The sequence below is a fragment of the Phaseolus vulgaris genome, chromosome 2 (genome assembly GCF_051622355.1).
Source record: "Phaseolus vulgaris cultivar YP4 chromosome 2, ASM5162235v1, whole genome shotgun sequence".
Lineage (NCBI taxonomy): Eukaryota > Viridiplantae > Streptophyta > Magnoliopsida > Fabales > Fabaceae > Phaseolus > Phaseolus vulgaris.
In genome coordinates, this window is record NC_143499.1 from 41,229,340 (window position 1) to 41,245,565 (window position 16,226).

At 32.8% G+C, this 16,226-nt stretch overlaps 3 protein-coding genes across 5 annotated transcripts; all 3 read right to left on the reverse strand.

The window, feature by feature from the left end:
• Nucleotides 1–1,262: 1,262 nt before the first annotated feature.
• On the reverse strand, nt 1,263–5,161 carry FUS9 (Ubiquitin-conjugating enzyme family protein). The gene is made up of 4 exons (XM_068614006.1): nt 4,699–5,161; nt 4,531–4,604; nt 1,673–1,820; nt 1,263–1,526 (listed from the first exon to the last, which is right to left on the reverse strand). Exons 1-4 carry the CDS (start codon nt 4,898–4,900, stop codon nt 1,429–1,431), a joined length of 522 nt encoding a protein of 173 aa, XP_068470107.1. The 5' UTR covers nt 4,901–5,161; the 3' UTR covers nt 1,263–1,428.
• Nucleotides 5,162–6,684: 1,523 nt separating this feature from the next.
• Nucleotides 6,685–9,219, reverse strand: LOC137812112 (cell growth defect protein). Of its 2 annotated transcripts, none has more exons than XM_068614007.1 (3): nt 8,911–9,219; nt 8,656–8,826; nt 6,685–7,140 (listed from the first exon to the last, which is right to left on the reverse strand). In XM_068614007.1, exons 1-3 carry the CDS (start codon nt 9,019–9,021, stop codon nt 7,057–7,059), a joined length of 366 nt encoding a protein of 121 aa, XP_068470108.1. In that variant the 5' UTR covers nt 9,022–9,219; the 3' UTR covers nt 6,685–7,056. The 2 variants fall into 2 exon arrangements, with proteins under 2 accessions (XP_068470108.1, XP_068470109.1); XM_068614008.2 differs by having other exon boundaries at nt 8,656–8,818; nt 8,906–9,143.
• Nucleotides 9,220–11,371: 2,152 nt separating this feature from the next.
• Nucleotides 11,372–16,208, reverse strand: LOC137812109 (O-Glycosyl hydrolases family 17 protein). 2 transcript variants are annotated; one of them, XM_068614003.1, is made up of 5 exons: nt 15,818–16,208; nt 15,325–15,459; nt 13,272–14,519; nt 12,081–12,108; nt 11,372–11,749 (listed from the first exon to the last, which is right to left on the reverse strand). In XM_068614003.1, the coding sequence occupies exons 2-5, from the start codon at nt 15,389–15,391 to the stop codon at nt 11,614–11,616; spliced, it is 1,479 nt and encodes a 492-aa protein (XP_068470104.1). In that variant the 5' UTR covers nt 15,392–15,459; nt 15,818–16,208; the 3' UTR covers nt 11,372–11,613. The 2 variants fall into 2 exon arrangements, with proteins under 2 accessions (XP_068470104.1, XP_068470105.1); XM_068614004.1 differs by having other exon boundaries at nt 15,834–16,179.
• Between the last annotated feature and the right edge of the window lie 18 nt (nt 16,209–16,226).

Consider the following 16,226-nt stretch of genomic DNA (forward strand, 5'->3'; position numbering starts at 1 on the left):
TAATATAATTAGTTGTCAACTCAAATAATGTAAGACACTATAATATGTCAAACTAACATCACTTTTGATCAATTTTTTAATTTTACCTATTTTATTAAGTAATCTATAAAATTATGTTAATTTAGTAAAAAACTGATTTAACGGATAAGAGTACCTGTATTAGGTAAATAAGTCAGTGTTCAGTTAATAATTAAATTGATTGACTCAAATATATATTAAAAAAATAAAATTTACAAAACTAACATAGAATTAATTTTAAAAGTAAAATATATTTTTATTATAAAATAATTTATATTAAAATAAAAATAATGATAAGAATAATAGAAAGATTTGGATGAAATGCTTGAGTTGAGAGCATTCTGGAAAAGATAACGAACCAAATGTTGGAAGCTATTAAAAAGGTTAGTTAAAATGCGGTTGGTGAGTTTGAGGTCCCAAAGTTGACCACAAGGTAGCACTGTAGTAGGTGATGCCTCTCCTCACAACCAACCAACCACATTTTTTGAAAAGCAGAAATAAAAAATCTTAACATATATTTTATAAAAGAGTTCTAGAAGTATATTTTTATTCAAATATTTTTTTATTTAAAACTATTTGTCGTCATTTTAGAAGTATATTTTTAGAATGACAGATTAAATACAGGTTGAAATAGATATTTCATCATTTTTTAAAAGTATTTTTTTTAAATGACAGATTAAATATAGGTTGAAATAGATATGGTGTAGAAAGAATTTGCCTCTCAATTTTAGATTGCACTCCAACATCATACAGACGTATAAGCACATTCTAAATTCTTTTAAGAATGCCTAAGATACTAGGAATTATAAATGAAGAGCAAATATAACATTTAAATTAATGTTTATACAAATATATAAATAAATTAGCTTTTCAATATAGTGTTGAACAATTTTGTTACTAGTCATGATTTTAAAACAGTTAGTTTATAAAAATATATTTAAAGAAACAAAAGTAAAATATATACTAATACAGCATACAGTTTTAAATCTCGTACTGCATCTCAATTTCCAAAACTTTTCAAATACATGGTCATTCTTACTTTTCATAGATATATGAAATTGGATTAAATAGAATCCATAACTTCGTAAAAAATCTAAAATTCCCAAAATTAAATTTAAAAGGCATGTTCATTTTTTTTACTTAAACAAAAGACATGTTTATAAGTCTTTGTTGTTGTTACCCCAGATTTAGTTAAACAAACAAATTTAATATAACAAAATAAATGAAAACAAGAACAGAGAAAATAATTAAAAGCATGTGATGATAAATAACCATTTTCCAGGTACAACTATGAAGAATCAACTAAGACACTCTCTGGAACAAGCAGCAAGGAGGAGTTGCTATAGAATTATTAACTATCATTTTCTCATTTACATAAATAGTGGAACAGAAAGGACACTTGAACCACATTCACTTGGCAAATCGAACAGTCCACTCTGCAGCAATACCATCATGTTTTGCTCTGTCTCCCGAATACAAGTGAGCAATGCCAGGGACAACAGTATTATCTGCAACAAAGATGACAACTTTACACTCCAAGATCGTAAATGCCTGGTTGGTATGTTGATTGAAAGTGTTGGCGTTATTAATATTAGATGTTTGACCTACATAGTCATATCAATGTGTATTTTTTTAAGAGGTTGGAAGAACTTACAATGATCAGGATTTGTGAAAATTGATCTAACTGCAAGTAGCACCTTAGCAATTGTTAGTGCTGGACTCCAATCATCCTTCAATATTCCCATACTTACAAGGCCGTCAGGGTCTACATTGCAGTGGTAAATGCGTGTTTTGAATACCACCTGCAATCTCATTTCTTTAATTTAAGACAGTAAAACACTGAAATTACTCAACAGCTTTATACATTATTTTCTGGTTTGTCTGCATATCGCTCATTTGTTTCCAAAACCATTACCACTCTTGCTAGATCAGGGAAAGTTTATGAAAATCAAGAACAGAAGGAGTATAATTTAGGCTCTTCATACGGAATGTTTGTGCATGATTTGAAAATAAAGGGGGTATACTTTTAAAAAATGCAAAAATAGAAGAGGTAACAGTGACATACTCAAAAAGGAAAAGAAAACAAAAGTAAACTGCTCCAAATTTCAATTTAAAAAACTAGAATTGAAAAAGCAGCTGGGAGTTCACGCTGACCCAGTCAACAGCACAGCCAGACAGATAACTTTCCCTGTCTGTGCCAAATCAAAAGCCAAAAAATATGTGCATTCAAGCAAATGAAAAACCTTTTTCCAATAATATTTATCAAATACTTACAAAAATGAGCATCTAGTGACTATATATCTTGGAATCTTGGACAACCCTCCTACTCTTGGAAAGGAAAGGTGACACAAACATTCAACTTTCTTTATTTTCCAAGAATTATACGCCATATCCTTATTTGCACAACGGTGATGCATAGCTGAATGATCTTAGAATTAATTTGCTTTTTTGCTGAAGGTATTGTCTTGTCTCTAAGATTTCCTACTCAAGCCCATGAGAAAACCCACCCCGTAAGACTGGTCTATTAAGTGAGAGAACACTCTAGCTAACCAATCATTGAATGACTTTCATTCTAACTCGTCAAGCACATGTATCATGTACGTATTTCCCTGGCCGCTTCTTTTAAAGCACCCTTCCACATCAATTATTTCTCAATGAACGGGCAAGTTATTATAAGCATTCATCCCATAAATTAGCCTGTTGGGTGAAGAGCCCCCATGGCTCAAGTGCCATATTGAGCCTCTATACTCAAATATGGAACGTAATAATCAGAGAGAGACAAGTTCATCCCTTGCAAAACTGAACTAAACTGATGGAGCAAGTCATCTGTACTGTCTGCTTAAATTATTCAAGTGATTGTGAAAATCACGGTCCAAATGTGCACCCCATGCACACATTGGTCAAACCCACTACTAGAAAATCATTAAATAGAAACTAATTTTAAGGACAAAAAATAATTAGTTATTATATTGACTAAAATATATATTATTTTAGAGATTAAAAAATTATTGATATCTAAAGTAGTTTCTATTATTAATAGAATTTATAAACTAGTTTATAAATTGTTATATAATTAACTACTAAGATTTTAGCTATCAATTAGTTTCTATTTAATGATTTTCTTGTAGTACCCCGTCTTGATCCACATCCAATCCAATACTATTAAGTAAATATCAACACTATCCATACAAGAACAACTTTATTCGGTTAACAATGAGCATGGATTTCAAGGAATTCAATCCAATTATGTATAAAATACACCTCCATGCCAAGCATGTACACAACAGGTCAGCATGTGCATTTGAGCTTAAGAGTAACCTTTCCTCTACCTAAAATCCTAGTCTCGATCTAAACCCCTTAGTTCCTTACGGCTTACTGTCTAGATTGTCAAACAGTCTCTAGCGCTCCTGATTCTTGATTCGCCTTGCATGCACACCGGTAAACTCTGCTAAAGAGCTGACAGAACCAAAACTGTGCCAGATCTCACCAAGTTCAATGTACTGGAAGAATTTCTCTTTGGATAATAGCTACTGTAGCTGGTATTACCGTGATCAGTTTAATTGGTATTTTCTTCTATGCTTCATACTCTGGATTGGGCTTATCGCTGTAGTAATCATATTCTAGTTGGGTTTTTGAAATGAAAGCATGAGATCTCAACAGGGATCCACTCTTTCTTGAACGAATGCAAGTAGACCCCCCTTTGAGTTCTTAATTCAATGACAAAATGACAGATAAAACCGCACACCCAACTTGACAGATATCTCTTCATTAAATGAAGAGATATTTCAAAAACTACACATATCATCTTCTGATCAGAAAAAGACAGCCTATAGACTGTAGTTCTTAAAAGAAAATAAAAACCAATGTCTAAAGATTCATACACACCCACACGCATGCAAATTCATGTAAATCATTCACCTTTACTTATGAAAAGGAAGAAAACCCCACGTTCTAAAATATTGCTATAGAATGCTCTATAAATTAAAGGGAAAAAGTTAGAATATAGTCGATATTTTATTTAGCCACTTCATACACCTTTCTGGTTGTATAACTATATAACCTACAGAATAAAGGACAGAAGCAACAACTATCACAACTAGCAACAAAATTATGAGATCCAGTCCCGCGACTGCTAGCAAAATTCCTCCACATGCCAATGCAAACACTAAATTATGAGAAAGAAACATTGACTGAAAAAAGATGTTACCACTAGCTAAATAATTTGTCACACTTACGAATAAGTCAGGTAGTGGTTAATGCGGCTGTTTGGATAAATTTCTTAATTAGAAGAAAAAGAATAACGAAAAATGAAAACAACACTAGTTCAAAGTGAGTTAACTTTGCAAATACGTGCCCCTAAAACAAAATAACAAACAAATATAGCGGAATACAGGGGAAATTGAAACATTTTTCACACTGAAAAAGATGAACCGGATTACTCAAAAGAAGTACATGTTCACTCCTTGGTAGAAAACACAAAAAAGAACGGTGCAAGCAATATGGAGAATGTACCTGGGGAGGCTTGAAGGGATAATCACTGGGAAATTTGATGTCAAGGAAAAAGATTCCACCTTGGTAGGGTGTTCCTACAGAGAAGAAGTTAATAAAGGAAAAATCAAAGTTGGGAAGATGATAGGACAGTGATAGGGTTAATAAATAGAATTGGGAATGTGTAGCTACCTGGGGTTCCAATAATTGTGGCAATCCAGTGATAGAGGTTATCGCCCTTAGGGCCAGCGGAGCAATCAGGAGGAGGGTCGTTGTTGAGTTCCACCATTTCCCTCTGAATCCTCTTTCCCGATGCCGACACGGAGGTTGTGGGTACCCATGACGATGTTGAAGAACTCCACGATGATCTTCCTCCCCCTCCTGATATCTTCATCAATCTCTCAAACCCCAAACAAATTCAACAACTTTCTTCTTCTTCGTCTTCAAACTTTCCACAATCAAGGACCAAGGTGTTTCACTTCATCTTCTCCCATCTTCGCTTCTCATTACCACTACGTCCTTAAACTTCATTCATCGTTATTAACTAACTAAACTAAAGTTGCTAATGCATCCATTTTTTCACTATTGGAAGGTGGGTATCCCAGATTTTATCTCAGGAATTTCAATTCAATGCTATTTGGATTAATATGATGTTAGTTTCTATACTTTTATATTATAATATTTTAATAAGTAATCTTCTCGTTGATCAAAATGGATTGCTTTTAAATGTTTTAAATAATTTTTTAAACCTTTTGTTAATAGAATTGATAGAAGAAAATTAGTGAAAAAAACTTGCTAGTTTTCTTTCGTATAATTCTTTTTTACAAAAGTTGGTGATAGAATATCATATATGGCTTTCGACGTCTTACAAATTTCTGTCAAGTTGGGGGATTACTGATATTTTTGCTGTCAATTTAAATGAAATTAATTAAAAATATAGAATTAATTTAATTATTTATTGAGTTCCATCATTTCAGAACAAATCACGTGTACTCTCAAGAGTCATTTAAAATCTATGAGACTCGAACTACCGTGTCGACAATAGTAGTATAAGTGTTTAATTCAAAAAATATTTGTTGGATTTTTGAAAATTCTAGTACGATTCTAACACAATTTTAAAAAATATAAATACAATAATTTTCTAAAAACTCAAATTTATTGTATAAATTTTTATTATGATTATAAAAGTAAGGAACAAATTCTTTTGAACTCATCATGAAAAATATCTTCATGCTCCCAAAAGAATCTCAAACATATTTTTGCATATAAATATTTATTTTCAATTTATATAATTCAAAATTATATAATATATAGATCTATGTCCCCGTGTCCTACATTTTAAAGATTATACATATTTTTGTGTCTGTATCCATGTCGTGTCAGTGTCCTAGTTTAAAACCTTCGCATTTATTTACCTTATAATTAAATTATGCTATTTTACTTTATTTTTTATAAAAAGCTATCATAGGTTAAACATTGAACATATTTTTTTAGCCTGTATTTAATTAGGTTTCTTTCCGATAATCATTTTGTTGATAATCACCTTGTTTTTAATATTTGTAACAATTTCTTTGCATGTACACAATATTACATTTTTCAAAAGAAAAACCAAGAAAAAAAGTTATCACAATAAATTTGACAAAATCTTAAAAAATGTCAATAAAATTTACTTTATCCTTGTGCTAATGGAAACACAAGCATCTATTATGTACATGTGTATCCACCTTTTTATGATAACTAAATATTAAATATTATAAAATTTATTAAAATGAAATATTATTATTAAAGTTATAAAAACAGTGGTATAGAAAGAATAATTATAAAAATATACATACTTTTGTTAACTTTTATGATATTATAATTTCATGCCACTTGAGGATAATTTTTATGTATCATTAGTAGTTTTTTATAAATAATAAAATCAATAAAATGAATTGTATTCACAATAGTATAAACTAAAAAACGCTTAAAAAATAAATCTTCTTTATAGATTATCCATAGATTATATATGAATAAAACACAACTCCCCCACTGCTGTTTTCCTTTTGTTTTTAAACATCACTAGCTGGTGCATCGCATGTCATGCTGTGTTATTGGATGGGCAGCAGTACTCAAATGTAATATCATTTTTACATTGATGCTGTAATGAATGAATTCATAGAAGAAATGGAGAGCTAGTTCGATCAGCAAGAAAACTTGTAGTTGCAGATGAATTTTGAACATTCATAAATGTAGCAGATAGAACCTTGAGATCATAATACAAATCTAAATTTAAAAAAGGAGCCATAGAATAGTGGAACAAAAAGTTGCTTGCGGCAAATAACTGCCTGAACCTGAATGACATATAACAAGAGTTATTAAACCAGCGAAGGCAAGAAGTGTTTTTTCTGTGTTTGTTTCATGTGAAGTGAACTGCCCTCGAAACTATCTAACTTTGCTACTCCTGATATTTCCAAGTTCTAGTCCAAAATGCGCTTCCATGCAGCTGCAGATGCTAGCCTCCGTCTTCAACAAGCAAGCCTAAAAAGGTATCATGCTGAACTCTAACACCTAATCTGTGCTAACCTTCTCCTCAATACTTGAGTTGCTAAGTATTACTACACCAATTATTATAAGTATGGCACCTGCAAACCACTGTGGAACAGTTTTTGCATCAGAAAATGCACAAATGAATAAGTTTTTTGGCGGTTTAGTTATTTAGCACTGTCAGCATCAGTAACAAAGAAGAAAAGCCAAGTATCATCCCTATACCCTGTTAGCACAACAAAAGAAGGAGCAGGACAACATTTAAGGGTCATCTGTTTGGTGCCCCTTGAAAATTAAGTGTGTCTTGGGGAGCTTTTGTAAAATTGATTTTAAAGAGAAGAGATTTATGTTTGGATATTTTTATTCTAAAATCAAGTTAGTAGAAAAACTCCATAACTGTTTTATTGCAACATATAAGCTATTTTAAAAAAAATTAACTCAATCAATCTGGACAACAAAATCAATTCATCGACATGAGCCAAACATGTGAATATTTACCTAAAATTACATTAAATGGTATTTCAACGTGATCTTAGATGATCTCATGTGAATCCAAAACACACTAAAACCCAAAGAAAGATAGACTTGATGTGTAGAAGTGCATCAAAAACTCTAGATCATCCCGGAATAGTTCAGCTCAATTTAACGGGGAACCAAACTGACTCTAGCCCACAGCCACAATAACTCTGAAGCATCTAGAAGGTTAACCTGATTAATTCTTAATCCAAAAACAATTCCAAGTCCCAAGTAGGGGTTGATGGAAGAAGGTTTGGCTTCCAAGTTCCAACCAGAGAGAATAGTTCAAAAATGGTGTATGTGAAGGTTCCATGGATTTTAAAGGCAGACCAAAGCACTTGTTTCTCCCTGAATATTGCTGTTGCGAAGCTACCCACAATTAGAGTGTGATTCTAAATCACATGAAATGGAGCGGCAAGTCACAACAGAGTTTCAACACCATTGTGTGTTACTTTGTCGAAAAAATATTCAAACTTCAATCTTTTACTCCAAGTGTTGTAGTGTGGAATGTTTCCGAAATGTGGGAGTGGGAGGGTATTTAATGGTTTAAAATGATGAAATGTCTTAAAATGAATAAAATTCTATGCAGTTTTATAAATAAAAGCTATACTAATAATTATAATAACTATAAAAAATTGCCGCAGTATCCACACCTGCAATTTAGAACCATGGAAGGTCTAAAGTCTGACTAATAACAAAATGGTTCGGAGATAGTTTAAAATGACCACGTTAGATGCAAATGGAGTAGACCTTCTAACTTCAACAGCCAAGTTAAAACCTTCAAAATTAACCAAACTTCATAAGGTGTTTTAATTGGAAGCCAAAGTGATAACATTGTGACAAATATGAACAAGAAAAGAAGTAATTAACTTTTCTATAAATTAAAATTAGTTTATGCACAGGTCAAAAAAATAAAATTTTTAATTATATAAAAAAATTTCTTCTAATTAACTTATATATGAGCTAATTTGAACTTATGAAAGGTTATTTTCACTTTTTCTTCTAATTTTTCTTTATTATAAGTGTTCTTGAGAAATTATTTCAAACATGGACACAGAAAGGATTGTGTATAAATTGCAATTACAGTATTGACAAGAGAAAGGGTACCTGGAAAGAGAGTGATTCCCTAAAGAAGAGGAAACCTGCTAAACCGGAAGAGATGAAATTGGTAGCGAAATTGGTGACAGTTGCTTGAAGAGAGGAGAGAGCTTTAAGGCTATTGACATAAGAAGCCCACATCGTTACATTGAACAATAACACCATCCCGTATCTGAGAAACTGTTCCGTTCGCAATGAGTAACAAAGCTCGAAGGAAAGAGAAGTGATAATAATATGAAATACAAAAGTGTAACCTAACCTAACCTGGTGAAGAGGAAGCTTTACGGAAATGGCTGCAAGAGCGGCGTTGAATCCAGCAGAAACTGCCCACGCGTATCCTTTTCCGTTAGTGCCTGAACCGGAATCTCTCTCCATGCTCCGATTCGATCGATCACAATTTTTATTGTTGGATTTGTTCTTCTGCAGAGGAAGCTCCTAATTTGGTAACATGTTATGTTGCTGCACTTTTCTTGTGAGACTCGTTTATTCAAAAATATCATAATAAAATGCTTAAACAAAATTACTCTTTTCACTTTACTGCAATTTTTAAACTTGAATATCATCCCTTCTCTTATGAGAAACAAAACTCACTTTATTTTTGGTACAAGTTTTTTCATCTCGACATGAGTATTTTAAACATTCGTTCTTATTATTTAATATATTAGTATACTGATTTATTTATCAAGATAAATATTTATTTGATTTAAATATGTTTTTATTTTTTCTAAAATTAACGAGTCTTGATTATGTTCTATATAAAGAAAAAAAATCAGTAGTAGAAAAAAAAAATATTAAAAAATATAAAAGTAATTAAAATAAAATTTAAGATACATGGGTTCTAAAAATTTGCATTGTTTTATTAGACCAGTATTCTAATGTATCTAATTTATGTTTATGCAATTTAATATAGTTTCTTTTAATTGAACAAGATTTTACTTGATATTGGTTCTTTAATATTTTGTTCTTTTATCTATGAATTGTTTTTATTTTGCATGTCTCTTCTTAAGATTTTTGTCTTGTATAGTAGTTCTTCAACAAGATTTAGTTCAACCTTAAATGTTTATCAATAAAGTGATGGTTCACTACTCTTAATCAGGACCAGGACATCCAATTTCATAGGTGAGGTTTATAAAATCTTTTATGTGATGATTTTAGAGTATATTTCTATGCTACAATGTTTTTAACAACTATTCAACTCATTTTTTTCATTTTTTTTGTTGTTGCTCTCAATCTTTTTATGGAATTCAAACAATCGTAGTTTCTCTTTGCCCAATTGTTTTAGGAGTATTCCACCAAGATAGTCCAATGTTGCATGTCAAATTCTTGGTAAAATTATGTGAAACCTTTGTCAATGAATGTCAATGGTAATAATTAGAGAACTACATATTGACATATTTTATTTTTCTACATTAATTTATGTCTTTGTTAGACTATTATCTTTATTGAAGGTTTGGTTTTGATCCATTTTAACGAGAAATTTGCATTATCTCGTAAATGGTAGAAAATGTTTGTTAATATTTATCTTCCAAGTGGTGAAAGTTCAAGGTGAGGTGATTTGATGAAACATTTTCAATGCAAATGTGTATTAGATTTTCATGTTGTTTACACCTTAGATGTTTCTTGGTATATTCAACACAATCTCTCCTTTTTCAAAGTTGGTCAATAACAATCAGAGCATAAAACTCGTGTCACCGTCGTTTTTTATCCCTAAGTGTAGTCTTCATATCCTCCTATGTAGCTTTTTCATCATGTATTTGGCTCGTGTATGGGTAATTCATCTCACGAGTGATGTTGAAAATCCATGTTTAAAGGATTTGTTCCTTACTAGTATGAATCAAGATGTCTTCTTATTGAATGTTTTTTCTTCCTTGTTGTTGTGACATGTCCTTAAGTGAAGATATATTATAGGGGTGTAATCCAATTGGATTCTTGACTTATTGGTGTTCAATGAAGTATAATGGGTAAAGTATAGACAATGTTGTTCTTGGGACTTTGATTAAAGTTTGATCTTTTGTGAGTTTGTCTCAATTGGTACTTAGTTGTGAAAGTCTTTCAACTCTTCAAATTACATGAACTTGATAACCTCAAAGAATGGATATAGTTTGAGTATCATGACCATGTGGTGTAACATCACCGCGAAGTTTAGATTTCTTATGTTCATCGCTACCTTGTTGAATATTTTCATGAATTTCTTTAGTGAATCTCTTTTTCTTTCCTAATGTTAACATGAGTAGCGAAGGTCATGTGATGTGTTTGCCACAAATTACATGTTGAACTTAGTCACAAATGTGTTTTAGTATTGAAATAATCTATAGAGGAAGTGGGTAACTTATGAACTAGCCCAAAGTTGCTCCTTTGAGAAAGATGGATAATATTAGACAAAAGATATCATTAATTGAAGTGTACATGCTAACTCGAGTGAAATATATATGTATTTGTATTCATTTGATTCTTTGTATCATCATATGCCCCCGTGAATCAGAAGAAACACTAATACAGAAAAAATCTTGACCTAACCCAAATTTAATTGAAACATTAACATTAATATTATTCTTGCCCGTAGCTCGTTCTTACAAACTCTTGGCAGTTCCATGAAAGTGACTAAATAATTCACTGGTGTCATGCTCATTGTTGTTAGTAATTCAGCGAACTCACCTTTTCATAATAGTTCAAAAAAATTGCATGCGTATTTCTTCATTAACATTAAGCCTAAGAAACCAATGGATGGATGGAAAAAATGCTACTTTAAATTTTTATGATCACGAGAAGTGCATAATTTCTAAGGGTATTCGGTTCGTTTCTTCTGGCTAAAGCACTGGATTAAATAACTACCTATCTTAAGAGTGATGAATTACAATGATCCCAAATGCACTAGATGGGACACATGAAGAATAACATGGACAAAAGAAAAGTTAGAAAAAACAAAAATCGATGATGACCACATTGGACGAATCATTAAATGAGCATTTATAGAGCCAAAAATACAGCAATTGCAGATATCAAATACTTAAGGCTACACACTTGCAGGTTCGTACTTCCACTAAAGGGGCTTGATGGTCCAAGTGCCGTTGGAGGTATACTCAATCCACCACTCGAGTTTGAACTGATGAAAAAAAATCCATGAACATATAAGAAATTTAAAACGTACCAATTAATTCTTGGGTCTATTTGGAACTCTTTTTTTTCCATAAATAGTTCTAGGAGACAAAAAAAGGAAAAATAAAATTCATTTATACATGAGTTAATTTGTGTACCTTATTTCTTAAAGCTTATCCAAAATCTGATTTGTAATTCGTAGATAAACTAATTTTAGTTTATAAAAAAAATCTTCTTTTTCTCTATTAGAAGTGTTTACAGAAAAAAAAAAATCACCAACAGACCTTAAGTCTAATAATCTAATGTATCAAGGATGTATAAAGATTAAGATTCTATACCTTCCAGTAAATATACAAGACGAGGAACCTGAAACAAAGTCCACAGAATCAATTGGTTAAGTAACTTCCTACAATTCCTCAACACAAAGATATGACAATACTCACAAGGAAATGTTTCAGTGGCACCCATATTTATAAGATGCATGTTTGAAAAAGTCCACACCAGTAGTTTCTCAATTATGCAATTATTGGTTTTAGCTTTTCAGGTTACAATGAGATATTTATAGTAGCCTATTAGGTAGAGCTCATGAAGCTTCAACAGGTTTTATATCTGGGCCCTGAGGATCATAAATACTGCTATCATATTGCCAAACCAAAAGAACAAACTTCTGAAACTCTATCAAACATCAAAGAGGTGAGTGGTCTGGACATTGAGCCTTACAGAAAAGAGACCAGCCACTATGACATCTTTACCAGAAACTAGGAATAGAATCAGCATAAAGGCAAAGATACGCACCCAGTCAATAGTAATACTGCTACAGACCCAATTACCTAGGCTGAGGCATTTCTACATAACAAGATAATAGACAACTGAAGTGCAACTTACTGACATTGTCACTCTAATTCAGTAACTACTATTATCAAGCAATGAGACTGGAGCCAAGAGATGATGCTGTATTACACTACGATCAAAGAAGTAAGGGATACATAATTTATTTGAATATTCTACAGAGTAGTGGCTCTATGCTTTTGAGGTGATGCCAATGATGGTAATTAAATTCAATTTGAACTGTACAAACCTAAAACTTTACATTGCTCTTACAATGATTCAAAGACTAACTTTTTATCTTGCTAAATTTAATAGTAGTAATAATAATAATAATATGAAAAATAGAGACAAGGTCACCAAACAAAGTTTTACTATCCCACTATGTTTTGCAGGGGGAATTAGAAGTATTTATTCAACTTCAACCTTAAGCTAAGCCATAGATGTGTGGTGGTGTAATTTGGAAAGCATGTTGGTATATATGCCTATAAATTGAATAGTTATAATATAATTGCTTTCTTGGTCCATTTGTCATTCAAATACATATGATACAATGACCAATGATGTTCTCAAATTTCCTACAACTGTTAGTGCGCAATTTGGGAAAAAATGGCTATATGAGATCCAAAGAAATAAGTTGAAGTATCACAAGAGAAAAATACCAGAATGAGTTAAAATAGAAATAAGAAACCATATAAACTTACTAGGATCCTTAGAAGTAATTGTAGCGGTACCATCAAAGTCGCAAGTTCCACCACCATTATGCTTTTTCTGATAATAATCATTATAAGCATAAGAGGCATGACTTTTCACATTATTGGGGAGATAGCATGGCTGGCCCTGTTGAATTGCAGCACAATTTGCTCCTCCTTGTCCACATGCCCAGCTCAGGCCAGCTTGCAGCTTATCAGTGTCTGCTCCGTCTTTAGCCACACAAAAAACTCCTGAAGAATTTCCAGTAATCTGGTCAGAAGCACCAAAACTCAAAGGAAAAACGGTACTCCCATTGGTATAAAAGATGCCCCAATTTTTTTCGGATACAGGCCCATTCCTCTTGTCCTCATTAAACAATTCATATATATATGTATTGATGGCTATGTTTGGCTGACTAGGAGGACCTGAATCATTCATGACCCGCTGAATCATGTTATTAATGTAGAGTTCAGCATTTTCTTCAGTAGCATCTGGTTCATTGGCCCCACCAAATGATGGCCAGCCAGTCTCTGTGACTATAATGGGTATATTATTGAAATTTAAGGCTTCTATAGAGTAGTAGGTAGCATCCACCATAGCATCAAACATACTGTTATAATGAAACAGAGTGTTTGGGTCAACAATTTGCTTCACCGAAGGGAGAGGTCGGAAAAGAGCATATTCGATAGGGAAAATACCATCTCCTTTAGTGTATCCATAATAAGGGTAGGCATTTAACATGTAGGAGGAATTGGTATTCTTCAAAAACTGAAGGAGTTGATACATAGTACTGTTCCATGAAGAGTTAAAGCTGGCAGCAGAAGGAGGAAAAGGCTTAGGGATAATATCCATAGATTGAGGAGTTGAAACTTTGACCTGGAAGTTAAGGTTTGCAGCAACCAGGGCTTTGTGAAGAGAATTCATGGCAGGAACCAGAACAGGGGCGACATTTGGGATTGTGGAAAGAACCTCACTCCCAACTGCTATTGCTGTAATATTGGTGGAAGGGACATAAGCAACAACATTTTTATTAATCCAGGCTGCAGCTGCTGATGGAGATTCTCCAATCTTCAGTACCTCCTCATTAGTGACACCAACAATTACTTCAATACTAGTGTTAGAAAGTGCTTGTAGTAAGTGCACATTAGCATCATACAAACGCACATGGGTAATTTGATTAGCTTGTAGAATGTCAACTATATTTGAAGCAGATGGCATATCAGAAACATCAGTGCCAATGTTTACCCCCACCAATGCACCTGCAAGTTAAACAATTAGATCTAGCTTCAACTGAAAAATATAATAGACAATCAAAGCCGTACATCCACATCCCTAATCACTTCCCCTTCGGGTAACTATAACACATTTATTAAAATAAACAACCTGAACAACGTACAAGACATGTGGTCACTCTTTTATGTAAGAAAAACAGGACTCTTGACTGTAAAAATCCGTGCTTGTAACTATCAATCTCAATCCAACAATAGAGGAAACACCTCATCAATTGTAGTTAATAAATAATAAATGCAAATGCAAGCATAGGAGACTCAGGCCACTCGGAGTCAGCTTGATGAACTAATGACTTTGCGTGCAGAATCTGATAGACAATGAAAAGTACTAACATAGCAATTAAGTTTCAAACAATTAAAAGATTGAACTGGGCCATAGATCCTGGTCTATGGCCAAAGTAGAATATATAAATCCAATGTCACAAAGCCAATGCCAAGATAAGTTTCACTTTATTTAGGGGAATGCATGACTATTGGCTAAGCTGTCCCCTAACATCCATTTCATTTAGACTTAAAAAACGTTTTACATATACTTTTATATAAGTAAAACAAAAAACTGTTGAAAAATTAAAACCTATCACATGATGGTGTGCCCAGAAACAATATTAAAAAAAAAAGTTCCAATACAAAATTAAATTGACACACAGTGCAACTGCTAAATCAGTCTGGACAATACAGTAAGTAGACTGCTCATAAGAACAAAAAGAGAGCAGAAAAGTCAATTTGAGATATTCAGAACAAACACACACAAAATAACAGAACAGGTATAAATTACCTAATGTAGTGGTGAGCATAGCAATAGTTAGCAACAAAACACTCGCAAACCATGTTTTAAGCGTCATCACATCCAACACAACCTCAGCCACGAAGCTCAGCCCAATATTGCTGCCCAGCAAACCTTGCTACCAAACTTCAGCAAAGAAAAACATGAAATCACATTTTGAACAATTAAAATCACCAACAAAACACAAACAGGAAATTAACATATACAGAGACCAAAAGTTGGACAAAACAACAATAACCAATGTACAATCCCACATGCACTCTAGCACAAAACTGACCTACACAAAATCAAATCTAGTAAGAGCAAGCTTTCCAAATAGGTACATTGTGCACATCAATGCTCAGTCAAAAAATAAAGATTGTCTTTTTATAACATTTTCTAAAAATGGAAAAGAAAGAGAAGTGGGATTCCCCTTTTATTACGAAATAACCTAACCCTCCTAAAAGGGTTTGCAAAGAAAGCAAGAGAAATGCAGAGTATGGACCTGGTTTTGTTAGAACCTGTAAAGTGGGTGTTGGGTAGCTACTATTCACAAGTTCAAAGGTGGGACAGAACAAAACAGACCAGAAAAAAGGCAACAGCTTTGAGCACAGTAGCACTTAGCAGAAACTGAAACAGTGAGAAAATTGAATTGGGAGATTTGGGTTGCAATGTGTAGGTGCTGTGAAGTATCCAACTAACTAGTGATTTTTGTGTTGGGAGAAGGAATGGGAATGATTTGGAGAAGAAAGGGAGAGAGAGGTGAAGGAAGAGGTAACAGTGCTCACTCACTCCCCACTGAGTTATTACTAACAGACAACATTACATCCACATCATTGCCTTCCATTTTGCCCTATGTTCTTCTTTACTTCTCTCTTCATTTACCCTTTTTTCACATTTTTTATGTATCTGCA

Excerpts from the sequence above, each read along its gene's own strand:
- FUS9 (XM_068614006.1), bottom strand. The coding sequence starts at position 4,900 with ATGAAGATATCAGGAGGGGGAGGAAGATCATCGTGGAGTTCTTCAACA. Across the intron at positions 4,605-4,698 it reads CACAATTATTGGAACCCCAG|GAACACCCTACCAAGGTGGA; the intron begins GTAGCTACACAT and ends TCTTCTCTGTAG. Across the intron at positions 1,821-4,530 it reads ATCCCTTCAAGCCTCCCCAG|GTGGTATTCAAAACACGCAT; the intron begins GTACATTCTCCA and ends ATGAGATTGCAG.
- LOC137812109 (XM_068614003.1), bottom strand. The coding sequence starts at position 15,391 with ATGACGCTTAAAACATGGTTTGCGAGTGTTTTGTTGCTAACTATTGCT. Across the intron at positions 14,520-15,324 it reads TATGCTCACCACTACATTAG|GTGCATTGGTGGGGGTAAAC; the intron begins GTAATTTATACC and ends TTTAACTTGCAG. Across the intron at positions 11,750-12,080 it reads TCTTGTATATTTACTGGAAG|TTCAAACTCGAGTGGTGGAT; the intron begins GTATAGAATCTT and ends TTTTTTCATCAG.
- LOC137812112 (XM_068614007.1), bottom strand. The coding sequence starts at position 9,021 with ATGGAGAGAGATTCCGGTTCAGGCACTAACGGAAAAGGATACGCGTGG. Across the intron at positions 8,827-8,910 it reads TAAAGCTTCCTCTTCACCAG|TTTCTCAGATACGGGATGGT; the intron begins GTTAGGTTAGGT and ends CGAACGGAACAG. Across the intron at positions 7,141-8,655 it reads GGGAATCACTCTCTTTCCAG|TGGTTTGCAGGTGCCATACT; the intron begins GTACCCTTTCTC and ends ACTGTTCCACAG.